The sequence below is a fragment of the Nothoprocta perdicaria genome, unplaced genomic scaffold (assembly GCF_003342845.1).
Source record: "Nothoprocta perdicaria isolate Ctin4 unplaced genomic scaffold, notPer1 scaffold_120, whole genome shotgun sequence".
NCBI classification, from domain to species: Eukaryota; Metazoa; Chordata; class Aves; order Tinamiformes; family Tinamidae; genus Nothoprocta; species Nothoprocta perdicaria.
Genome location: NW_020454317.1, coordinates 1,745,740 through 1,772,720, shown reverse-complemented (window position 1 = coordinate 1,772,720; position 26,981 = coordinate 1,745,740). Strand labels below are relative to the sequence as shown.

Here is a 26,981-nt window from a genome sequence, read left to right as displayed (position 1 = left end):
GTTTAGGAAATAGAATTGATGGCTGATGCCCTTCTATCGACAGCAGGCAGGAAACGCACTGAGATGCAATCTTGCACTAGACACATTTCTGCTGGGGCCTGGTCAGTGCTTTAAGCAGTGCCATGCATTTGCTATGAATGTCCTGAAAAAGACACAGGATACAGCAAAAGGATAGTCCAAAGATTCAGAAAGGCAGATTCAGAAAGGTATAGGATATTTGAAAGCTGATGGAAAGGAGAAATGCAGTTGATGAAGTAAGTATTAGGGCTAAGATGTAAAACACAACAATGAGAAGCAAGAAAGTCAAATAAATGTATTAAGAAGTCTCAAAGTCTCAAAGAAGTCTCAAAGTCATCCAACAGATTATCATTCCTTCTATCAAAAAGGAGGAGATGCCTGTTTTTTTAATACATAGCACGGAAAATTTTATAACAGCATCAACTAAAAGGAGTAAGATAATGTCATGAAAATGTAAATACTAAAAAGTATAGCTAGCTATACTTTTTGATAACCACTTAAATTGATGTCTTTAATGACTGAGCATCTTTTTGAAGAGAAAAGAGGCTCTTTTCTTGTTCTTTACAAGTAAAAAGTAGTATTGTGAAATTGGAAGAAACACATTTGCAGGCCAGCAATGAAATCTGCTTGAGATACAATATTGCTTCTCAGGCCAGTCAAAAGGAAAATGGTGGCAGTTTTGTTAGTCAGATATCTCCTTTTCATCCTAAAAGATTAGTGAATGAAGATAGTAGAAATTTTCTCATCAGAAGCTGCTAAAAGAGCAAATTAAAAGAACATATACTGTCTACTCCTCTGTTCAGGATCAAGTCTCTTTCATTTCAGTTCTTCAAAAAAAGAAAAAAAAAGATTAAAAAAAAAAGGAGTGATGCTGAGAGGAGATAGATCCAGTCAGTTGATTAATCCAACCCTTGACAGAGCAGAAGATTAAGATTTGCACATAAGACAGTTTACAACTTGTCAGCTTGTTAGATCCTGAGTAAAGTTTGAAAGATGTTAGGCTCTTATCTCAGGGGCTACAGTTACTCTTGTCAATCATATGAAACATATTTTAGCACTGTTGTGCTCCCTGCCACTGGTAATGTGTTCAGTCATGCTACCTCAACATCTCTGGAAGTAATCAATTGGTCTCCTTACTTCTGGTGCCTGTTTTTTAAAGGCTGTGAATTTTCAAACAAATTGTGTTTAAAGTAACTAGATAGAACTCTGCTGTATAATCTATCTAGAGAATGACAAGTATATGCAGATTTTCATGGTTATCTAAGAGAGAATAATAAATTCAAGGAGATAAAAAACTCTGTGGAATGCTTACAAAGAAATGATAAAAGGTAGCATAAGGAGTAAAGCTTGCCACCTTAAAAAATCAACAACCAGTGAAGAAAAAAAGGCCTGATGAAATCACTTTTATTCTGAAGTAAGCAGAAATTTTCTAAAAAGCTTCCTTGGGGGAAAAAAATGGTAAATCTATAAGGTTTGGAAGGACTGCTTTTACTACAGATCTGTAAAGCAGAATCAATCTAGGAGGCTTAAAACAAAACACTATGTAATGAGAAACATCGTGGACAGCCTTAAAGAAGAATGGATAATATGGCAGCTTCTTCAAAGGGGACAGTGAGTGAGATCTGGTAACATGTTGAGAAGAGATGTTGGGTGATTTGAGACCAAAAAGTTTGTTGATCACAGGTCAAATCTCTAAAATCAAACAACAACTAAGTTGCTTTAAGGATTTCTTTCCCATACAACCACATTAAATGCAAAATTCCTGGAAAACGCACTTTAAAGGGGGGAAGTGAGTACTACCACTGAAAGTCCTGGTGTAAATAAAGCAGCAGGAATAGATGGGTTTATAACCAAATGCGGGATCACTCTCAAAGAAGTAAACTTATTTTTCAAGATCATGCAAGACAGAAACAGACCCTCTCCTAGGAGAAAGAGATGAATAAAAAGACAAATTTTTAAAACCATAGACAACTGCAAAGCTCAAAAATAGTATCTGGGCTTCTTGTCTCTGGCTGTAGAAAAATTTTTGATTAAATAGTATGGGTAATTATTGTCATGACATTGAAAGTTTGATAGTGAAGATCTGTTGAAGACTTTCAGTTACGCTCTGTAGAATTCCTATGGCTTGTCTATTACTGGGCTGAAAGACTTCAAGGCGAAGAGGGTTGACAAGACCATGCTGAAAGCTGACAGTAGTTTCAACAGCATAAAAATGCAGTCTGCTAGTTGTGGGATATCTTGTTAACACAGAGACTATCTCGTCAGGTCACATTTCTAGAAGAGAGTCAAAGTAAAAGTACCTATAAGTACAAATCCTGTTCCTTGCATACAAAAAGACAGAACTTCACTAGGTAATTATTATGAGTCCCTGAACAAGCTACTTCTTTGTTTTGCTTTGGATTGTTGACAGTTAATGAATGGTAGTGACTATTTATATATTATTCATATAAAAATGCCATCTATATATTACTTTACATCTGTCAACAGGCATAATTATTACATTATATGACTTGTTTTGTGTTAATGTTTTTATGAAGCTGCAATATTTTCTTTTGCAATTCCTTCGTATTTTACCTGTGTTTCGGTTTGGGCTTTTTATTTGTCTAAATATAAACCTGTCCTTGGTTTTGTTTTTTTATTTGCTTGTTCACTTTCTTTAATGACAGGTAAGTAGCTTAGGAAGTGTCTGGCCTGATGCACATGTGCTAGACAACATCTGAAGAGAAATAACAGCATTAATGTTACTGTAGGCACGATGGTTTGAGAGTATGAGTACGGTGAGTTTTCTAGAGAGCTCTGAAAGTCAGACTGAGTAAGAGATATTGGGGAACTAGCTGATTAGACAATAACTTAACGGAGCCTAGAAAAAGCAAGGAACAGAGCTGGTGGACTCCCATAACTTCTATAACCTTCTATAGCCTACTATCTTAACTTTCCAACTACTTCTCGCTAGCCAGGCAGGCACACCTTTAACAAAAGTCTGTTTCTAGCAAGGAACCTTCTTTCAGATATTTCAACTCAATTTGCCTCTCTACAAACTTCCAGAGCGTGTAGGAGAGATCCACATCTATTAAGACTACAATGTTTTGATATGCTTATGCCTTATATGCCTTAATATAGGGAAGCAAAAGGCATTAAATGTGCAAGATCGAAGTAAAGTTTTGAATCCATGTCTCAAATGCTTTTGGATTATCATGGGCAATCACGGACACAAAGAAGAGACACTCTGATCTCATCTGTACGGCTTTCACTGTGCATCTCTTGCTTTTATTGAACAAAAATACAAGGAACATCTCAGATTACATAGATAATGCCTATCTTTTTGCTATTCTGGCCAATTGGCTACTGTTTTCACCCTGCTGCCTTTCAGGCTCACATACTATCAACAAGTGAAAATTCGCTCAGGTAACTGGAACTGATTTGCAACCATATAGATGTGAATTTTGACTTTGTTTTCCTTTTTGCTACTTCTCCATTCCCTTTTCATCTTTTATTTTCTCCATACTGTTTTTTTAAAGATTTTTTTTCCTAACACTCTTAGGTTTCATGTGGCTGATACTGTAAAAACAGATATAGCTAACTTCAAAGACTGAGTCACCTCCAGTTTTGGTTTATATTGTATGTGTCTGGCCTAAAGACTGCATGAGGGCAAAGTTTCGTGTGATTTTCGAATCAGACCCTTAACATGATATAAAAAAAATCCTGTACTGTACAGATATTAAGTGGCAGACTGTTTCTTATTACCAGTTTTTCTTCCATATGCCTGTCATTAAAAATAATAAATTGCCCTACCTTATCTTATGGAGAACCCTTATTTTATACCTTTGTTTTGCTTTTATTCATTTTATTCATTTTCTACATTTTATTGATTTTCTTCATTTTCTTCCTTTTATTCATTTCCTCGTATTCCTTCTAACAAACTTGCAAGGTAAATCAAAATAAAATGCAGTAGCCTTTTTTTCCCTCTCATAGTAGAGAAGTTAGCAGTTCACATCCTTATCTGATATTCCAATTTACCAACCCTGCTCTGTGAATGCAGAATGAAAGTAATTGAAAAGGAAAAAAAAATACATACAATCAGTGTAAGAGGAAATAATCTTCATAGGGAGCTAGTACTCCCGCTACTATTCAACATAGTTATAATATTCATTGTTAATCAACTTCCCATGTCACATGCTCCCATTTTCTGTTGCCCTTTGCTATTTAATTCAATGTATTCACTTATTATTCAATCAAACTTCGGGTGGATATTTGTATTGTGTAATAGCTGTGCAGAATCTATAATATATTAGAGAAAGGACACTTCATCAATAATAACATTTCTGTTCTGAAATGATGGTTATCAAATATCACTAGTATGTCCATACGTTTGGTCATATTATTCACATACAGCTGCTATTTGGTAACAGTTTGCATCCTCTAGATTTCAGGACATTCAGATTTCAGAGGTTCTGCACTAAAAAAAAAAAAAAAAAAAAAGTCCTCCACCATTTAGGCAAGCAAAAAGCCCTTAAAAATTGCACCTAAGGCATCATTTCCTCTGCAGAACTCCAGTTCAATTGAACTTGTATATGGGCAACACAAACTGCCTTTTTTTTAAAGATGAAAATTCATTAAGGTAAGCTATTCACAGCTTTTGGGGTGCATCTGAGAATACTCTCTTTGCTCTAGTGCCCCCAAAAGCATGTCACTTAGAATTATTAGCACAATTTTCCCTCTAATAATAAATAGCTAAGCTCTGCAAACACCTATTAGTGACTAATGAGCTTGTGATCTTACTTTCATGTCAGATTTGCAATGGGACTGAAGTTCTCCTAGCCAAGCACGTCGAAGTGTGCTGGAAAATCATGTTGCTGAATGTGCTATGAGTTCATTGGATATGTACGTGGGCTGAGATGTGATACAGGAATATTCCTCAGCCTTTTCTATTCCATTGGCCTCCTGCTTCCCTTGGAGAAAAATGAAATTTAAAAAAAAAAAAAGAGAGATCAGACTAGATAATGTTGCCAAAATCATTTTCACTTACAATCAAATAAAAATTTGGCAGAAGTTTTAATCTTAATTTATTATTTTATTTTCATATCTTGTTTTTTGCTTACAGTTGTACTTCTGTTTTCAAGATGTTTTGCATGTGACTATAAGTTCAGTCTCATTGCTCTCAAATACAGGGTCTTACTTCTGCTATCATTTACTGTACAGGCACAAGATTAGGTTTAGTCACAGTCACAAAGGCAACCATTTGAAAAAGCTATAAATTAACATTATCAACAGTTTTTCCTCTGTTTCCTTATGTCACTGTGTGGTTCATTCATTGCTGTATTGTCTCCCCACTCTTCATCTAGAAGGACAACAGGAAAAAGTAGTTCCACATTTTTACCTATGTACATAGAAAAGGAGCCAGCAAAAAAAACCTCCCTGGACAGGAAAGGAATGCTGGATCAGGACTGTCCACTGTAGCATATTGCTTAGCATCCCACAGAGGGATGTTGTTGCTCCCATTTTAACAGCAGATCTCTGCTCTTGTTACTATTTTAATGGCAGATTTTAAAGCTTCCGCTAACATCGGTACAGGCACTGAAGCTCAGTTAGAGAAACAAAGGTGGCGAGCAGATGGTGATATAAGGAGGAATGCAGTATCTATAAATATTCTGGTGAAACTCATATCCAAGGCTTCTCACCAGAGCCAACACACTACACTAGACCCTTAATATGGGATTTAAATTGTTTTTATGTGGTAAATGGTTTCTGAATCTGGGTTGGCCTACCAAGGAGATTTTTACTTAAAGGATCTGGCTGTTTATAGCAACCCAATGAAAAAACTTATGAAATGTTAATTCTGGGTTAATTACCATTAGAAAAAAAATTCACATTTCACATTGACCAAATATGGGCAAACACTTCCTGCTAATTTGTCAGGATTTCAAAAACACACCCACAGAAGGGGCAATGGTGAAAACATAGAAACCTCTGGGAAAATACTTCTTGATGGTTTGTCAGAAAAGGCGTTAAGGTAACGTTACAGGACAGCACCATTTGAATGTCCAACTCACATCTTCCATAAAAATCAAGCAAGTGAAATGATATTCATAAACACCAGAAATATATTAACAACACAGTTCAATATACTGGACTTTTTAAAACATGAAATTAGCCTTAAGCTTTATATTCACATGGCACTCTTGCTATGGGACGTTCAGGGTAAAATATGTGGAGCTGGAAATTTTGATATAGCCATTGGGAAGGTGACAGAAGGAACTAACATTACTGCAGTGAGGGCACAGGATCAAATTATTTATCCAGGTTCTTCCAAGATGCTTCCTTCTTCTACTAAAATGCTCTTTTAATGTCATCAAGAGATCAAGGATCAGAAGCAATGGAAGCTAGGGCTTCAGAGCGGAAAAAGCTAGTGCAACCTTCTTGAAGTGTTGCTCCCTAGTTGTTCTTAATTTCTACGTTAAAGTCTACATACTAATATCTTTCCTGTGCTTAGCAAATAGCTCTCAATAAAATAGCTGCAGTTCTTTGCAAGGAGAAGGATAAGAGGAAATAATGATTGCTTGTTTCTCATTAAATTTCCTGCAACTGAAGTCCAAAACTGGAGTAAAAGCAAAATATCTTACCTCATCTTTGGCTTTTATCTCAAATAGATGCCCAGAGAGGACAATATTTTTAGGGGACTTAAAAATTTGGTCCCTATTGATTACAATTCTTCATACTGAGCCTAGTATGGGTGTATGCAATGGCTTTACCTAGACTAGCAGTGCAAGCTAAAAGCAAGATACTATGGTTAAACTGCAGTTTTAAATTATGTTCATGCATGCCAGTGTCAAACTTTAAATCTCAATAGTCTTTTGAAAGTACAGCAATAATTTAACCACCCATTTTTCAATTTCAAATATAAGTTAGGATTTTTACTCATAATCAATGTACATGTTTCATCTGATGCATTTTCCTGCTATCTGTGAGTTCAGTTAGACTGTTTTCTTAAATAAGTATATAGATTGGATCAAAATTTTATTTTGTTTAACCTTCTAACTTGTCCTTATACCATAAAATGTGATTTAATAAACACTGCAATTTCTGAACAAACTTAGATTAAGGTTCATCATCAGATTTGCTAAACATATGAAGCAATTTCATGTGTCGGAGAAGATTAAAAGATAGTCCCAGTGGAATTCAGAAGCACGTAACAAAAGAGGATGATAATTTCACATTGTAAGGAAAATGTAGAATTTAAAATAAAGATTCTGACACCTCGCAACTACAGCATTTTTAAAATGTGCTATTTTAGTGGATAGTTCTGGATAAAAGTGTGTATTTTAAACATGAAAAATGGCATTCATTTCTGAAAGATTTATAGCTTTCGAGACTCACACTTCATATCTAGGATTTCCATATTGAAATATCAGAGAAGTATCTTTTAGACCACATTCCCTGTCATTTGCCACTGGCAGAATCCTGAAGCTTCCATTTCCCTTACAGTTAGGTGCTGATCTAACAGGCACATAAACCTTTCACCTTTCCTGACGGGACTGATTGCAAAGGGATATTTGCCACAAAAGAGAATTCAAACATATTTTGGAAGGATCAGGACCTGAGATAGCAAGGTGCAATTTGGCTAACAGAAACTGCTTTTGCTAATGGGAAGAGGGGGGCATAAGAGTTCCTAGAAACGAAAATGAAAGCCTGATGTGTTTTTGAATGTCATCCAAAGCATTCAAACAAAGTTCTGTCAGAAACTGTAAGATTTCAGAAGTAGTCATGTTTTTAAATACCAGTTGAGAGTGCCCCTTTAATATGACAGAGCTCAGGGTTTGCTTAGTTAACATTTAGGAAAATATTATTTTCTTTTGCTAAAAGATTTATCCACTGAAAGTGGAGTGTTTTTGTCCTCACAGCTGTTTACTCCTGTATTATTGAACTTTTTTCCTCCAGCCTTGCCCTTGTCTCACTCCCTGGATGTAAAGGATGCAGATCATTCTGCTTGAGCTTAGAAGAGTGATAATCATAGGCAAATGCTTGCAATCTGTCTTTCATTAAAAGAGTTTTTTGCACTTCTGTTTCACACAAATTTTTTGAATTGCCCTTCTAAGGGAGGATTTCACCTCTACTTTTGCCTTGAGGGAAATGTTGGCTGCAATAAAGCATGTTTAATAGGTAAGTGGGAATGGTATCTTTGTAGTGTGGCTCTGAAAAAATATAGTGATGTTCTATCAGCATCTCCCACTTTTCAAAAATACTACTTAAAAGTAGTCATAAGTATGAAATACTTGAGGCAAGTTTAGTTGTATTAATAGAATAGATAAAATTGTATTTCCCTATTAAAAAGCAGGGCAATTCTTCTCTACCCTATACAAAAAAAATAAAATTCCTTAGTGAAACAAGTATCAAAGTAGCTTTCATTATCAAATTCCTGAAATATCTTGCAGAGCAGGAGTCTCCTATTTCTAGCTATCAAACCTAATGCTAGTATCAAACACTTACTATAGCAGACTATAAAATAGAAATAGAAAAGATCGGTCTTTCTGAAATGCTTAAAATATTTTAAATGATTAAATTCAGAATTTTAGTGGACCTAGGAAAGATTTAGACTGCATTCTACAGGAAAAAAAAGGGTACATTAAATCCAAAATATTAGTCATATTTTATAATTGTAGTTGTAGTAATTCATAATATAAATAATATTTGGATGAGTAGATGATATATAATTATTAATAACATATACATGCTATAAATTCCTTTTTGATATGTTTATACATGTATGCAATGCAGGGACAATATACAATAACCAAAATAGTAGCTGAACCAAATTTCTTGCTGATAATCTTAAAAATTCACTCTTCTTAACTAATAAGACCAGAATTTCTTCCCTTCAAAAACTACCAGTTCCTAAAGAGGAGAAAATCCTAAAACAAAAACAAAACAAAAAAAAAAAAAAAAAACAAACAAAAAAAAAAGTGGACTATGAATAAAGGATAGTAGATGTTTGCTGAAAGTCATTGTCACTGCTAAGCTTTTGTTTCAAATCAATAATAGGCTGAACTTCTCAGTTGTTGCTGAATCTAGCCCTACATAAGGATCTACGGACTTCTGTAAAACAAACAAAGGAAATGACATTTTAAAAAATAACTTAAAAAAAAACCACAACTCATGTCCTCATTAAAAATAACCATTACATTTGAAGATAGCTGAAATTTAAATTTAAAAAGTGATTAAAAAAAAAAAACCTCAGTAAAATAACGACCAAGTCTAGTTGAAGTCTCTGTTCTCCTAACCGTGGAGCTACCAGAGAAGAGTTAAGTACATTGGATCCTCTGTGCTCGAAGTAGTAGCTTCTGGCACATGAACTGCAGAACACATCTTATTATGTAAATGGGAAAAAAAAAAATGAAGCCAACCACAGTGTAAACAGTTGGTGTAAATGTTGTCTTATTAAAAGAAGGTGACTAACCAATAGCACCTCCGAAACATTATTCTTCGTAGACCAGAAGTCCTCGGTGTGAATTGACACTCCACTGTGCTGTTAAACAAAAAAAACGGGCTATTCCAAAAAGTCAACAGTCTAAGTATGTGTAACATCCTAAATGCTAAAACAAATAATCTTATCCTTGATAAAGTTAGATGTGCATCCTGACTTGCAGGAAAAAGCTGTGACTCAGCGGTGTGAAAAAAAATATTCCAGCTGCAAAACCAAAGTAAAGTAAAAGGGAAGATAAAAGTTGGGAAAAAAAAAAGCGATGAAACCCTGGTATTTTTCAAGAAAGCAACACAAAATAGCTATTATTCACTTTGTCAGATGGCCCTAATAAGATTTGTTCTTCCTATCTATCTGTGCTACTCACAACACTGTGTAAATGCTACAGTGAATAAAAAATATTTGAAGTCTAATCATTTATATTGTAATTTTGCGATGTCAAATATTTGCATGTATACTCAGCAAGAGTCTGATTATTTGTAAATAGAATGACCAAGGGCAAGAAAGCACAAGGGTATTCACATTTCGGGAGAGGTGCAGTGAAGAGGGTCTGATTCTTTTTTTTCTAATTCTTCTACCATGGTTTGTCTGCTGGGTTTAGAAACAAAATCCTGCCCTTCTCCATCCCTTTTTTTCTTTGACCTTTTCTGACACAATCATCATTTTCTTTTTCCAAATTCTGTCTGTTTCCCTTCTCCCTAGCTCCGTAGCACTTGCATGCTCTTCCTTGAATTCTCTCTGTGTGACATTGCAGCCTGAGGAGGAGGAAGCACCCAGAGACATCCACTAAAACTGCAGTACAGCTGGTGTTCATGAACCCAATTAGACACACGGCATTTCCCACGGCACAGCCACAGAGGCAGCAAGTCCCCCCAAATATTTTTCATTGAATGAGGGATTGAACTATTTCTCTCTGCTATTGTTAAATCCTATAAGCAGACGGAGTTACATGTTTGTGTATCTCTCTATTTCTAAAAACCAGTTATTGCCAAATTGCAAATTATTCCCAAATAGGTAAACAATAATTAAACTTTAACATAAACCCAGGCAATCAATCCTGAAGCACACAATAAATGTCTGCTTCACAACTAAATCTTTCTTTCATTTAGTAGATGGGAGATTTTCTCAACATTCCACTTTATAACTACATTTTCACAAAAGCTATTAATTATTGTGTCTTCCTACAACAGCACACAACCAGCAATCTCCACAGCTACTCTCCTCCCAGACCAAGAGCAATTTTCTGAGTTATGACGCAAACAGAATTGCTATATACAGAATAAACTAAGCAGTCTCTAAAAGGGCAATGTAAGCTTTCTTGCAGTGTTAAGCCAGCACTAGAGAGACCTGTGTAGCCAAACTGTGATATTACAGTCTTATGTGAGTAACACTCTGCAGCACTGAAGTGAATAACACGACTGGCTTGGCGCTGGGCGGATGGAGATGTTTTTGATGGTAAATGAAGACTTTCTGTCTATTTACTCCATGGAGTCTGGCACAGGAAATCCCAAATCCTAAAATAATAAATCTTCTATTTATCTTTTAATGTCTAGAGCAAAAAAAAAAACCATTAGGCATCCACAGCCTTGAACTGTCTGTCATATTTTCAAAGCTTTCTGCACCTCTCAAGCATAAAAAGATTAAGTTGACTGAAGTTAAAAAAAAAAAAAAAAAAAAAAAGTTTAAAGTAACAGCCTTGTTGTCCTGTATGGAGCATTGTTGTACTGAGCTACACAGTAAAAAGGCAGAAACACTTAGGGAGTGCAGAGATGGCCATATTCCAGAAACATTAAGCTGAGCTAATCCACCAGTTTTCATGCCACCAGAAACGTGTACAACACCAGAGACCAGAGGAAAACATGATCTTTTCAAAGTGTAAGAATGATCACCTAGACATTGACCTCACTGTTACAATTATTCTATTCAGCCAGGCTAATCCAGCACACCAAGAAGAGATTCTGATATGGGAGTCAGAAATGTTCCAGTCTTGATGATTGTGCTGAAGGAGAGGATGCTCTCTGTCCGTGAAGGTCTCTTTGCGACATCTCGGAGCATAAGTACAACCCAAGGAAGAGGTCAAGATCTCCGCAGGAATTACACCTTCTCAATGCCACTGAAAATAAGGTCACCTTTTAAAAATCAGCATCATAAAGTCCTTTGAAACGTAGCGAATCCACATCCTGCAGAATCAGGCCCTGGGTCTGCAATTGCCTAGCAAATATGTTTCCATACAATCCTTATTTTATCTATCAATGTGATAGAACACTTGCAATGTCATTTTTTTTGGTTGATTGGATACTTGATATAGAAAGTATCTATATTTGTAGTATAGAGTATACAAGTATCTATACTTTATATACAAGTGCACTGCACATACTTTAGGTAAGGCAGCAGCAGAATCCATTGTAATTTCTGGACTGAGGCTTGCTTTTAAGGAAGCCAAAGGGAATGTTTCTATCAAAGGATGAGATGGGACAAGTGATTGCTCAACAGTAATCTTTCTCCAATTTTTTCACCCTGATGAGCAGGATGGCTTAAAGGAAAAAAAAAAAAAAGAAAAGAAAAAAAAAGAAAAAAAAAACAAGAAAAAGCATTTATCAGTGCAAACTGCAGCTAAGTGCAAAAATGACAGGGATGGTAGGGCAGTAATGGGATGATTCATAGTCAAACTGATGCTTATGGACCATAATGAAATAGTTACAAACATAACAAAAACAATCAATTAATAATTGAACATTATCCTTTTCATGGAATCAGGGAAAATCAAATAAGACAAGTAGGTGGGGAATCTACTTGTGAATCTTGCTATCTGTTCTCAATGCAGCTTCTTTCTCAACAGATTCAAACTAATAGAACAGATCTACAGGCACCTGGGGGGATAAAACAGCAATATGTCATTCTTAAAGTGTCTCCTGTTGTTCTTATTTTCTTTCACTGTGTATAACACAGTCAGTCAGCGCTTTTGACAGCTTGGTAAGTGATGCTATTAAACTGATGTGGCTTCTTAAGGAGTCTGTACTACACAGCTTCTTACTCTCAGTAAAAGTAAAGTGACTCTTGCTATCTTCAGTTCTTCTCTTACATTTGGGGTGTATTTCTAATCAGGCAGTTTCCTATATCCTGAAGCTCCTAGAAACAGAGGCTTGGTTTTGTTAATTCATTGGTCATGGGAAAAAGATATTAATGCTAGTCAAGTTTTTGTCTGGTTGTGTTCATATAAATGTGCTAATTATTAATATGATCTTTCTTTACCAATTCATAAGTGCCCTTTAGAACCTGTAAAACAGTTCTTTTAAAGGTAATTAACAATAATTCCTTTCCAAGTTTCTTTCCAATAGATATATGCATTGATATTGCTGAGCATACCTGTTTGACAATACTGGAAGATTTCCTTTACTTCAGTCATTAAAATCAGAAGTCTTAAAAAGGATGACCAGGTGAAAATATGATGCGGTAAAACTGTCCGCTATGACAGGAACTGAACTATTATGCAAAAACTTAGTTGAACCTTTTCTTTTATTATTTTCTTTGCAGTTAAAAAATGGGGATTTGAAGAACTGTAAAATTATTTGTGAAATCATGCAGAATCTGCCAAATAACTTTGGTTGATAAAAGAAGGAAAATTGGGGAGCAGTTCTAATGTCCACATGTTTAATTTCACTGTTATCCAAATCAAAATATTTTTAGTAATTCCAAACACATTTTAAAATCTATTTTCAAATTATTGTTATAAAGTGTAAAAAAAAAAAAAAAAAAGAGAGAGAGAGAGGTAGTGGGAATACATTTTAAAAATAGTTACACATCCAAAATAAATATAACAAGATTAACCAGAATTTATATTTTCCTATTTTTTTATAAAGAAAAAAAAAAAAAACTTCTCACTTACTTTCACTCTCTTCACTTTTTTTTCAGCTCAATCTCCAAAATCCTTTCTCGCCCAGTACTAGGTGGGGATCCTTCTCTGAATTCCCTCGTTGCTGTGAATTATTAAGTACTGGCCTAAGACATTTCCTAAGTTCAGTCTTCCTTCTAGCAGTTGTAAGTTTGCATTTGCAACTTTAAAACAAACATTAAACAACTTATTTTTCAAAAGGGGAGTGGGGAAGGGGAATTCAGATGGTCCTTTCACCGTCTTCATGACATCCTCAGATCAGCTCAGCTTAGGAAATGGCCTTGGGAAATACTATTGCAACAAGCACTCTTCTTACTCCTTGATTCATTTACTGATTCACAGATCTTCTAGAATGCTCTTTTAAAAGAAGCCACTGGCATGAACAGTGTTGCTAGGACTCCAATTGACACTGTGTTTCCTGTTGGGGTTTTAAATTTTCTTAATTGGCTTTCAAAGCAATTTCAAATTAATTTTTTCATAGCAACACTTTATCTTTCTCTAGCAGCTCTCACAAAAGAGTGCTACAGACCTTACCATGGCAAAGACAAAGACATTGCATTTGCAAAAAAATCATCTGCTTAGCAATCAGAAAGGCTGGAATCATAAAATATATTCACTCATGTAGCAACAGCAAAGAGCTACTGCAATCAATCTTTTCACTAAAAAAAAAAAGAAACAAACAAACAAAAATCTAAGTGCTGTTGCACAGTACATCTGTGGAAAATAAGAATCCAGAAAAGAAAACATTTCTCCTGGCCTGCTATGGGCAAAGTTTGGCACTGCAGCACTGAAAAGCCCATGGCTGCCTGAGTTTCAATGTACAATGGAGTATCCATTGCTGCACTTAATGATGGAGTTGCACAGTTCTCAGATTGACAAATGCTTATTATTTATTTGTTTGCCCACTGCACTTTTACGGACAGAATTTCAACACACCTTCCCGGCACATCACAGGTGTTGTTAAACAGGTATTAACAAGATTAGTCTCTTTGGGAAAGTGTTTATTTACTTAAATTTGGTCAGATTTAGAAAATTTAAGCTTCTTACATTTAATTTGTTTTTGTATCACCATTGTAAAATACAGATCTCAATCTATACACGTAGGCTATTTTAAATAGCACTCAAATAGATTTTATTTAAAATTCAAACCAGTGTAAACGCTATATGAGCTGCTATCAGTCCACTCAGTGTGTCTACCAGTTTCCCAGTGTTCTCAGACTGAGTTTAGTGCTTTTGTTTAAACCATCGTAAGCTTATTAATGTAGACCAGAAAGAAACAAAGTAAAACAAAACAGGAGCACATTCTGACCCTTGGAATCTTGCAAATACTGATTCTTACAAGAAGCAAACTGCTTAAAATAGGCACCCTGATCTGTTTGACTACAGGTGGCTTGAGTGATCCAGGCTATGTTGCAAAATAATGCAAATGCTCTTTCCTGAATGTAGCACTCTTGGAAGACCTCTTTTGACTTCTCCCTCTGAAAAAAGCATCAGTTTTTCTTAAAGGCAGATACAAATAAGGCAGGATACTTCTGCCTGAGGAGAGACTAGCTGGAGTGATACTTGATATAAATGCTCAGTACCCAGTGGGAGGAGACAGAAGTGATTGATGGTTTGTAAGGAATTGCTTGACTTTGACTTGTAATAGAAGCTTTTGGATTCTCCCAAAGTTCTTGCCAAAGACAAGAAATGTCTTTTGAAACTGCAGTTTCCCACTTCCATGCAGGTGGAATAAACTCATATAAAATTGCAGATTTAAAATAAATATAAAGGAAAGGAAAACATTATTTGACACATTGCCTTTTTTTTCTGAAGCTGCTAATCTGTAAGATTTGTCTCTATTACTCCATTACCTGCTGTCTTCGTACAATGTGTGTAATTCTCTTGGCAGGAAAACTTTAACAAACCTAACAGCAGGAGTTCACCAATTCAATAAGACACATATTACCACAGAGACAAATCCTTTTCAATCTCTGTCTCCTCAGACTCCAAGGTCAAAGTTGTACGAACTTGATCAACGCAAACCCTTCTCTGAACCCCCACACGGCTCTTCTTGCTATCATCTGGACAGCTCCATATGCCTCCTGCAATCATGTCATCTGATGAAGGCAAGAGCATTAACTCTATGTCTAAAATATAGGAGGAGTATAGGCATTATGTTAGTTGGATTTTCATTTTCCCTTCCATCAAATACACCAGGGAGCAATGGATCTGAGCCTCCCTTAGCCGCGCCACTGCGCCCCCCCTGAATCTCCTGCTTATGAGGAAAACCAATGATCCAACAGGTGGGATGAATGCATTCATACAGTCCAAGGCACACACACATTTGTTAGAAATACATCGCATAAATGAATTCCAGTCTCAAACTTTTCTGCCAAAAACAATCTAATATTCTCTGTCTTACATATCATTGTTATGAAGCATATTTCCTCAGTGATTCTCAAACACCATCTAAAGGATGGTGTCCATCAATTCACTTTACCTCAGAAAATTGGAGCACCAAAAAGAGATGACAAAAAGTCCTCTGCCAGTTCCTGAAATGCTAGTTCTATGCACTGGGCACTCAGACAAAAACTTAACTAGCAAAGTACATCTGGAAGCAAATTAAGCCTTTCTCTATTCACAGACCTAATAAACATTAGTCAGAAATGGGAAATCTTCATTGTATATTAAAAAAAAAAAAAAAAAGTATTTTTATCATTTGCATTTCCTCTACTCTGAAAATTCTGGTTTGTCTTTTCCAAGATTTGATGCCACTACATGCACCTCCAACAAATAGATTTATATGGAATATATGTTCCGCACATGGCTTTTCAATAAAAAGAGGTAGCATGTGGCAGTCTATTTTTATCGTTCCAGCAATTGGACTTCCTCAAAACTTGTTATCCACCTCCTTCTTTGGGATTCATCTCTGCTGAAACAGCATCCAGTCCAAAACTTCTGGATGCTTTTAGCCAGTTGCCATTTCTCACAGTTTTTTTTTTGTTTGTTTGTTTGTTTCTTCGTTTGTTTGTTTGTTTTGTTTTGTTGCAGATAGCATTTTCTTGCCTGCAGTATGTTTAAGACCCAGGCACTCCTTACAGGAGTGTAGGTAGCGTTACGATGGCTATTTTGCAAAAACCTCCAAGGTTAGATTGAAGAATTTTATACCATAGCAAAATGGGCAGGGATTTTACTCATGCCAGCAATGTAAGGCTTTGTCATGAGGTAAGTTTTACAGATAAGTAGTTGTAATAAACACATTTTATATCATAAAATGTATGTCATATCGTTTTCTATCAGTGCAAAGCCTCACAGTAATTCATTAACATAGCTTTACATAATGTAGCATACGAAACACGCTTTTGTAATGCAATCTCTTTGCAGTTAGACATGCATACACCAAAAAACAAAACAAAAAACTCCCAGAGAAGTTTTCTGAAGACAATTTGTGTATTTTCAATATGTGCCATTAAGAATACCCCCGGGATGCATGATACAGAGACACTCTGGCAAAATTCGTTTATGGGGCTCCAAACCACTGCATGCTCTCCCTCTTTACAAGGAGCATGACCCTCCTGGACACATGAAAGTGCATTTTGTACCCACACTCTATGGCTGTCTGTCTGAAGCACTTCTGCATAACCAACGACACTGTATTTCAAAGGAGGGGAGAAATCTCCTCAAAAAACCCATGACAAACTTGCACCGAATCAAGGAGCGAACAAAGCTTATACTGGGCCTGCGGCTGTTTAAGAGGCAAGGACTCGCGAAAGTCACCGAGGTAGGCAATGGCAAACGGTGCCCACACTGAGGACGTCCGTGCGTGCCCCCACCTCCCCTTCCCTCCTCTTCCCCCATCCCGTGACCTTTCTCTGCTTAGGTTTAAACTATAAATACCCGGAGGACACCCGAGCCCATTGTTTTGCTGCCCTCTGAGAAAATCAAACCTGCGAGGGGAGGGAGGGAGGTGCCGGGGCCGCCGGCTTCGCGCGTGGCGCCGCTCTCCGCCGCCGCCGCGGCCCTGGGGCCGGGACCGGCCGCATCTCCGAGGGGCGCGCGGGAGCCGTCACCGGCGCCCACGCAGGCCCCGCGCCGCGAGTAGTCACGAGGCCGGACTGAAGGCAGCCCGACTTTCATAGCTTGGCGATTAAAACGCACGTGTGCTTAAAATTCAAATCTATTTACCCTTCTAAACTAGCCTCGTAAACCAGTGCATCAACCTTTGTGACAAAATTCATCCCAGACGTGTAACGTGGACATGCCGAGGATATTTTCGCAAGCACAAGGCATTCACCCACTCGCGTTTCTCTGCCTCTCCAACACACAAGTCCCCGCGGTTCCCCACGGCTCCGCCGGGAAGCTGCCGCTCTCTCGGCCAAAGGAGTCAAAGAGACTCGGCGTCGCTGCAAACCTGGCTAGCCAAGGGCTTGGGCACTGCTCGGAAATCGCAGGTGCGAAGCGATGGACTTCGTCAAAACGGAGAAAAATGCACGCGAGTAGTTCTGCGCCCTCCGTGAAGGCTGCCTTTCGTAAACAGAAGTGCAAAGAGCAGGGCGGGGGTCATGGGGGGCGGTGAAAAGTGCAGACCCCGGCACTATTTTTAATGAAAGGGTGAAGTCAAAAGAAACAGGCGCCAAGCCGGGCTGCGGCGCAGTGAACCTCCTCCACGGCCTCCGTCCCCCGCGGCCCCGCAGCCGCTCGCCTCTCGCCTCGGCAACCTGGGGCCCGCTAGACGAGGCCGACAGCCCCGTGCGCGGGGAAGAGCTGGAAAAAGGAGCGTGAACACCCATCACTCCTTTTCCCTGCGTTTGATCTCTTGAAGCGACTGATCCCCGGTTCAAACTGTTTTGTTAGAATAAAACGATAAATTTGGCTAGCTCCTTTTGCCAAACTAGCATTTTTTCTCCATTCTTCCCGATGATATTTTGGGCTTCCCTACAGTCGCATTCATACCAATAATATTGGGGGAAAAAAAAAGAAAAAAGTAAAAAATAAAAAAATCCGCGTTTCCCTGCATTTCCTATGCTCTTCGGGAGCAGCGATATTCCGCTCTGAAAGCTTAGGGTATTGTAAAACCTCTCTTTTTCTATTTGCTTTTGTTATATCACTAGAGATTTGGTGAGTTTTAAAAACTTTATATGTAAAATTCGTTCTTAATTGGGGCTTGTAAAGATGGAATTTGGTGGGTATTATATAGCTGCTAATCAATTTTCACCCAGCAGCAAAGGCATATTGCGGCGAATAGGTTTAATGAAGTGACTGTGCAATTACACTCGCGGACTTTATTTGAAGTCTACCAAGGTCCTAAAAATGATTTTTCAAACTGTTCTTGATTTCCTTTGCTTTATGAAAAAATACCACATTTGATTTCTAAGTTTTCCGGCATTAGCAGCAGTTCTCTCCCGCTTTCTGGTATGGCGCATGAGGGCATTTTCTTTCTTTTTTTTTTTTTTTAATTTTATTTTTTTTATTTCAGATTCATAAAAAAAATGTTCGAAATGGCTTCTAAAACAATAACAAATATATCCTGCAGTACCTCGAAATTAATGTCAAATTGTTCTAAAAAAGGAAAAGTAATTTGTATATCTTCTCTTACTGGAAAAAAAATATTTTGTCGTTTCTGTCACCTATTTATTATTTTTTATTTGGAACACTTTACCTTTTCTTGGCTGTTATTTTGATATCACTTTTCCTCTCTCCTTAACGCCTTTCGCCCCGCTAAGAGGAATCCAGGAAGATTATACTTATGTCGCCTTCGGATCTGCATCGGGAAGAGCTGCTCTCGCTACAGGCAAAATGAATTGCGATTTCATGAGACTGGAGTCGGGTGAGAAGATCTCCGGAGTTCCAGGTCTTTAGCACCTTTCAAAAAAACACCTAACAGATTCTTTTTTCTTTTTTTAGAACAGTTCTTGGGTTTTTGTTTGTTTACTTGTTTTTAGAACAGATTTTTTTTCCAGCTCACTTTTAGATGTCTAATTGTTTCTCTGCTTTTAGTGATGAGTTTTGGACAATTGGTCCTTGTCAATAACTGGGAGAATCTCTCTCACACACAAATACTTTATTTTCCAAGTTCATCATCGGGTAGAATGGAGAAAATGGAGTAAATTACTACCATTTCTCTCGTGGGATGCGGAAGAGAAATTGCTTGAACTTTCCCCCCAAACTCCAACATATAAAAGAAGAAAAAATCTGATGGTTCCCTTTCTCTGATTATGATACTTGTGTGAGCAGAGGCGCCTGCTCGGTCCTACTTCAAGGCATCAGGGAGCGGGGTGGTAGGGTGGTGAGAGCGCGGGTGCTGCCCGGGGTGGGAGGCAGCCCAAATCGCAGCGAGGCGCTCTCGCTTCACCCCTCGGACACCCCGCAGCTTGGCTGCCCCTTCGGCGGGGCTCTTGTTTAAAGGAACGAATAATCTGCCTCGGGGGAAAAATAATTGCTATGGGCCGGGCACTAACGCTTCTCTTAACTTCCCCGATGCCCGCAGGCGGGACTCTTTGGACCTTCCCGTTCCCTGCTGCCCACTTCCCTTGCCTGAGAGCCTTTTCCATGCCGGGAAAAGCAAAGACAAGGCCGATGCCAGCCCGCTGCTCCTGCATGGAGGGAATACGTTACTCCCGGCCGCGCTCCCTCGGTCGCTGAGAGCAGGGGCCCCAGTGCAGAGCTCCGTGGACCTGATCTGGTCCGAGCTGGGACCAAATTAGGCAGGACAACATTAGGCTCCGGAGCTGCAGCCCCAAGCCCCAGCGCTCCCCCGGCCAGGCGCTCAGAACCGCGGGGTGCACGGGTGCCGTGGGGCCAGAGGAGCGGCCGCGTCGCCGCTTTGCACTAGATCTGCGCATCAGGACGGCGTCGATCCGAGACGCCCACCTCTTCTTCCTCCAGAATCTCCGGTTAGGTCAGCATAGTTTTCACGGGGCAGACTTTTGAAGGGCCATACAAAAGAAGAGAGATCGATCCGGCAGTGATGTGAATGTCGTGGCCCCCTCTTTTCCCCCGACACACCCTTGCAATGATCAGGGCTCTCCGGAGCTGCGCAGAGCAAGGCGAAACGCATGTACCGAGACACCCAGGAAGTAGCCGCGCGAACGCGGACATGGAGAGAGGGAGGAGAAAAGGAGAAGGAGGTAGGGGGGCCCGCCGTTCTCTCCCGATAAGTTGTGAATTTAGGGGTAAAAAAAGATCGCTGTGGGTGAGAGAGCAGTCTCTGCAAACTGAAAACAACAATCATAATCTTCGAAGAGTTTCCCCGACGCCGGATGTTTTCCTGGGCGCGCGACCGGTCAGCGCAGAGGAGCGCGGCGCAAAGGGGCTGCTGCCGGGCTGGTGGCGGGAGAAAGGCAGGGAAAGGGAGAGGGGGAGAAGGGGTGGCGTAGAGAAAGGAGTTGCACTAACCGGGATTGAGGTCCAGGCACTGAGTCGGGTCTTCATTGTCTCCTAGCTGGCCATTGGGACTGAGGCTTTCCATGGACAAATCCAGCCCCTTGTCCTCCCAGTCTCGCAGTTTCCTCTTTTTATTTGTCCCGATCAAGGCTTCTACTGAGAAAGCGTGCGCTCGAGAGCTGAGGGCCACGGCCGATCTTCGCCTCTCACTCATCTTATCCCCAAGCCCAGACCCTTGGCCAGAAGAGCAACCAGTGGCTGGAAGCGCGGAGCTCAGGGACCAGAGGCAGAGCCTCTCTCCTCTCTCTCCCCCCACCCCTCCCCAGCTGCACCCCCCTGAAGAACCAGCCCTCAGTCTCCTGAACGAACTACATGAGGTTGCAGATACTCCGTTGGCAGAGCCGGGAGGGTGTGCACAGCCTAGGTCCCCAGCACTAGCTCAGAGGGGCTGCAGGCTGGATTTCTTTTTTTTTCTTTTTCTTTTTTTTTTTTTTCTCTCCCCTTTCCTTCTGTCTCTCTCTGATTGATCCAAACTTCTGGGATTTTTTTTTCGCCAAGCGTTAGGCAGGCTGCGTGCGCCTGTCAAGGAAAAAAAAAATGTCCCCAGCCAATAGGAAGGAGAGATCGGGAGAAACCCAAAAGCTGCAGCCCAATGGGGAGGAGAGAGAGAGACTCGGGCTTCGGGCTAAGAATTTTGTCCATCTGAGTCCTGGGACACTGTTCGGGAGAATTAACTGTTTGAAGAGCGGAGAGCCATTAGGAAACACATAGCTCTAAATGCAGAGAGGTAACAACTCCGACATTTCTCTCCTCCACACCCAGATTTCCTAGAGACTCCTGGTAACTAAATCTTTCCCTCCCCCATCCCCACTCCCTCACTCTCTCAAAAAAAAAAAAAAAAAAAAAAAAAAAAAAAAAAAAAAAAAAAAAAGAAAAAAAAGAGAATACTGGAAACAAAATCATACCCTCCCCCATCCCCACTCCCTCACTCTCTCAAAAAAAAAAAAAAAAAAAAAAAAAAAAAAAAAAAAAAAAAGTGACCGAAAAGGGACTTTAAAATCTGGGGGTGCAAGATGAGGGGATGCTTGGATGTTTGGAAAACGTCGTTCATGTGATATATTACTTGTGTTTGCCAGTGGAACCCGTCTTCAGCCCTTGTAATTGTGCTGTCTTGGTGTTTTTTGAAGTTTCCCTTCAAAATGATGCATGTCCGAAGTGGCGTGTCCGGGTCGGTGGCGTGGCACCAACATGGTGCTGGAGCGGGCTCGTCGGAGCAGGGACAGGGAGGTCCAGACATCCTCTGGCATCGAGAGTGCCTTGTATTTGGAAATGGGTAGTATTAGTATCAGTAATTTTTTTTTTCCGCTATAGCTATACAGGGAATACAAGCCACTAAGTACAGCTGTCGGCCAGTTGTCTGAGGGATATTTAGCATTTCATTTCTGCTCCTATCTTCACTCTGATGATTCTCAGGCTGAGAAGGGATCGTAGCTGCTCTCACAACCCTGGATCGTGATGGGTGCAGGGGGCTCGTAGCACAAACACGGAAGGGCCACATTCACAGCGGGGAAGTAAAGTGTATTTTCACCGTGTTCGGGCCACGGAGAAAAGAATATATGAAGTCAAACGAAACGCTCTCTAGGGAAAATATAACAAGGCGTCAGGAGTTAATTCGATGTCCAGAATCGAATGCAGATTCAAAATAAAAAAATAAATAACGAAATAACAGAGAATGACACGGATATGGCTCAAGTCAAGAAGAAAAAGAGGACGAGAAGACATGCCACATTTCGAAATAGAACATTTCTGATTTCTGTTTCTATCAGGCTCCCTGAAGGCTCGGCGTTGCTTTGAGCAGACCCGAAAAAAAAAAGAAGGGAGCTCAGGCGAGCTATTTCCATGGGGCTGAGCACTAGCTGAAGGGAGGAAATGTGGGGTAGGACCTCAAGCTGCCAGAAGCACCCTGTGATGTTCGTATTTTGCTGCCAGATCAACCCGTGATGTTCACATTTGTGTGGCACACTATATACTTTCAGATCTGCCTTCCCTGCCTTGTGACAGGGTTCAAACGGAGATGGAAGGGAAGGGGATATCGGATGAAAAGTGAATTCTTCGCGAAACCCCGGGAAAGCTAAGTAACTTTAAACAATCTATCTAGACTGAGGAGCAAATTTTGTGCATCCTCATCATTCCTTCTCCTCCCCCACCCCCGCCGATCCTTTCCCCTCCCCTCTTGCACATCCTGTTGGCGGGTCCCTTGCAGTGGGCTCCACGCCGGGCACACAAGGCGCTCCCGAAAGGGGGGCTCTTCCCCCCTCGCACTACCCCACTCTCATCTCGCCCCGCTGCGAAGGAAGCCCATTTCCTGGCTCCAAAGAGAGCAGTGCGAAGGGAAGTGCAGAGGCAGACTAAGACTCTTTGAGGAGTAGGTTCGGCTTTTAAATACGGCACCGGCCTGAGGAGTTGAAGACCCATAGAGGGCACACGAGTTTTGAGCGCGTCTCTCGGATGGGTCCCCCGAGACAAAGAAGTGTCCCCCAAATAAAAACCCGTTTCCTTGTTTCCGAAAACCTAGGAAACTCTCTTCTGGAAAGCAGACACAGAGGAAGGTTTTTAAAAGAGCTAGAGCAAAATTTTAGAAAGAAAGGTCAAGAAAATACAGGATTATTTATAGTATACTCGAGAGAGGAAATAGTGTTTTAAAGGCAAGGCGATTTAAACGAAATTTGGGGACTCACGTGAGATTCCCAGAAAGATTTTTTTCCCAGTAAAAGACTTTTTCCTGGACAGATTATTTAAAGCAGTCGCGACCCATTTTACGTTGTCTTACCTACGGGTTCTGCCCGCCGCTGCTCGAGGTCTAAATATGTCGACATATTACTTTGAGAGACCACTCCGCGCCCAGCTCGAGCAGAGGCACTACTCAAAGAGCGAGCAAAAGCGCAACTGTGACTTCATGTCCGATCGGCCTCGACCTCCCAGGATCGGAGCGTCTGGCGGGGCCGGGCACGCAGCTCCCCACGGAGCCGCCGAGGGGGCAGATAAGAGGCCGGGGCGACTCAGGGCCGCCGACGACCGCGCTCTCCTTTCCTCTCGCTCCGTCGGTGCCCAGATCAGGGTTCCCCTGTCCGCTTTCTGCGGCAAGAGTAAGGAATAAGCACAAGTCGCAGCGCTATGCGCAAGTTAAGAGCAGAGAAGCAGGTAACCGGTGCACCGTCCTGGCCAGTCCCGGAACGTGTGGACTCGTGCATCCGGGGCAGGAGTTGCGCCAAGGGAGAGAGGAGAGAGAGTGTTTGCAGGAGAAAACTCTCTGCATTTAGGAGACACGTGCAGAGAAATCCGCACTGTGAATTGAGATTTCGATCCCTCCTTAGTGCCTCGTTGGCCAAGCCGGTTGGGCCAACACATCCCTGCAGCAGCACAAGGCACCTTGTCCAGCACGACCAGAGCCCTGCTAAGATCCCCCGCCCGCTGCAAGCGGCGTAAATCTGGAGTCAGCCTGGAGTTAGTCTGCATTTGGACACGAGACTTAGATCCAGCTCTGACCCTTGGCCGCTGGAGATGAATGCAGCCCATTGCCGGGTCTTTCTTCCAGACTCCGGCTCGCAGGGGTAGCCCCCATTAAATCCAGGAAACTGCTCCCTGGAATAAAGTGCCAGGAGCAAGGGTCGCAGGGCCAGGCCCCGGGGTTTATAAAGAAGTCATTTAGCGCTGTTTTCCAGTTGTCGCCTAGAGAGTCTGAAAATATTTGTTTATATGTGGAAATATTTGGGAAGGGAGAAATAAGGAGAGCAGACTGCAGGGTGGGAGTGCTGTCCAGATGTTCCACTCGCCGAGGCTGAGCGGAGCCCGTTTCAAACACCACTGCACAGCAAGAAAAAAAGTTATCGAAAGTCCTTTAGCCAGATCTAGTCTGGGGAAATATATATTTTTAAGTTAGTAATTGAAAACAAGATTAAGACTAGTCAGTGGGTGTGTGTGAGCTGAAGGCTGTCCGATAATGTAAGCGAATGATTTACTGGACTTTAACGCAACGTCGCTTGTCTTTAAAAACGGATCGGAGGATTTCGACCGTGGTGCTATGGAAGAAGGGGAATTGAACGCGGCTGCAGCCGCTGCTTGGAAACTCGAGTGAGATGCTGTGCTCTGACTGCGCGGCGATTTTTATTGAGATAGCGAAAACCAAAATACGCCTGCAATTTATTTTTATGATCTGCACAAACGGTATTGTTGCATATTGTTAACTAATTCATAATTATACTCCTATTATGCCGTCGATTCTCCCCCTCCCCAGCCTCTTGTTTCCCCGTTTTTCTCAGGCTTTGAGAATAGAACCACCGCAAAATATTTACGGTCTCAAGTGTTTTTAAAAAGGCTTTGTTTGTGTTTTACAGAATAAAAATCTCTATTAGTGATTAAACAAACACCATGCCAGTCTCTTAAGCCTTCCAGATGTTTGCAATAAAATGTCAGGTTTTGCCTTTGGGACTCGAAATAAAATTTAACTACCTTCACCCTGTAATTATTCTCTTAGCTCTCCGTTCATAAATTTATCTGCTTTCTATCAGGAGAAAAAAAAATCTGATTATGTATTTGGACTATTAAAAAAAAAAAAAAAAAAAGGCCCCTGCTTTCCCTCCATCTTATCAGGACTTCGCCTTTGCTTGTTTGGGGCAGTACGGACCTAATCCGCTTATAATATATTTTGTTCTCTTATTTTCAGGATGGCAAAACACGACTGGGCAGATTTCCTTGTTTTAAAACAAAAATATGCCTCGTGTTCCCAGGCCTTCTCTCCACTCCCAAGCCCGGGCCATAGTGCTCCTAGGGAGACGCGACTCGGGAATTAAAATTGTCCCTGAACTTCCTCCAGCTCCAGGCGACGCTACTTCGCAGGCACTAATCAGACCTGACTGCATTTCAGAGACTCCCTGTGGAGCTGATTGGAAATAGGCAATTACGGTGAATAATTCAAACAAAACAGGTTCCATTCACAAGCAAAGACTAGAGACCCTCTGCTTTCTTAACTACTAACTCGGAACAACAAAAGCAGGCTTAAATGGTATGCCTTTTGCATTTTCCACGCTACAGTTCAGAGAAGCTCGGAGCAGCCAGGGAGTATCTACATTTCTTCCTTCTTTTTTGCTTTCTCATTCCACCTCCCGGCTTTGCTCGGCTTCCGCGGTGTTTCTGCAGCCTGCAGCTATTCCGACTCGGCTAAGATTTAGAGTGTGTTCTCTCGTGTCTGGCAGAGTCGCTCGGCCCTTGGGCTCATGAACCGTCGTTGGCTCCTGTCCGCTGCCGCCGCCACCTTCCCCTACTGCGGGGGGCAGAAACCTCCCTTCGCATATTTTTCTGCTTGCCCGGAGCGGGGGTCCCCGCTGGCAGGTGAATCGGATGGCGAGGGGAGAGGAGCTCCTTGGGGAGGTACAGGGCAGAGTACCGCTAAAGGCTGCTGGGGTCGGGCGCTGCTCCCGGCCTCGCGGAGCGACAGCGCGGGGACGAGGAGAAAGAAAAGTCTTTAATCAGCATGTCTACCCACGGCATTACCTTTTTGGCCGTTACATTTGCGTGTGTGTGTGTTCCCGGAAAAGGACTGAAGCACAAGCTGGGCTCCGAGGCCTCACCGGGTGCTGTCCCGCTTCCCCATCTGCAGCGGGTCGAATAGGACTCCTTGCTCGAGCCCTTGCCTCCCATCTGCAAGTGTATTCGGGGTTGGTGTTCATCGGAGGGAAGGGACTAAACCATCTCAAAGCAGTTTGTGCGTGTTTTGTTTGCTTGCTTGTTCACTTTGAGAAATAAATTGCTCTTGAGGGATTTTGGAGATCGAGGGGTGTAGGGTGCCTAGAGCACTAGAGGACAAAGAGTGTTATGTGAGGCCAGGGCACACGAGCTGACGCTCAGGGTGCCCCTTTCGGCTGGGGCACCCCGTCCCCCCACCGGGAACTGCCCGTCAAATGAGCAGCCAGCTAATGGTGGAGGAGCCTCCCCAGCCCTGCCTGGGCTCATCACCACGGCTGCTCCGATCCAGGACTTGGGGGTCACCACTCACCCTTTTGGAGCAAAGTGAAGGCTCTTCCTTCACCACCCTCTTCTCGAGCCCCCGCTAGAGCGTGGCCGGGCCAGGATAGGGATGAGAGTGCCGGGAAGGTGGCCCTGGGTGAGACGCTGAAACTATCCCTGTGCGATAGGGAGGGCTTTTCTTCCCAAGGGTCACTGATCTGAACCTGT

General features: G+C 41.2%; 1 protein-coding gene across 1 annotated transcript in view; it reads right to left on the bottom strand.

The window, feature by feature from the left end:
* Positions 1-20,964, bottom strand: part of TBX15 (T-box 15) — an 88,031-nt gene extending 67,067 nt beyond the window's left edge. Inside the window, exon 1 of the mRNA XM_026054333.1 lies at positions 20,763-20,964. Coding sequence (XP_025910118.1) covers positions 20,763-20,964 — 202 coding nt within the window. The remainder of the gene's footprint in view (positions 1-20,762) is intronic.
* Positions 20,965-26,981: the final 6,017 nt, after the last annotated feature.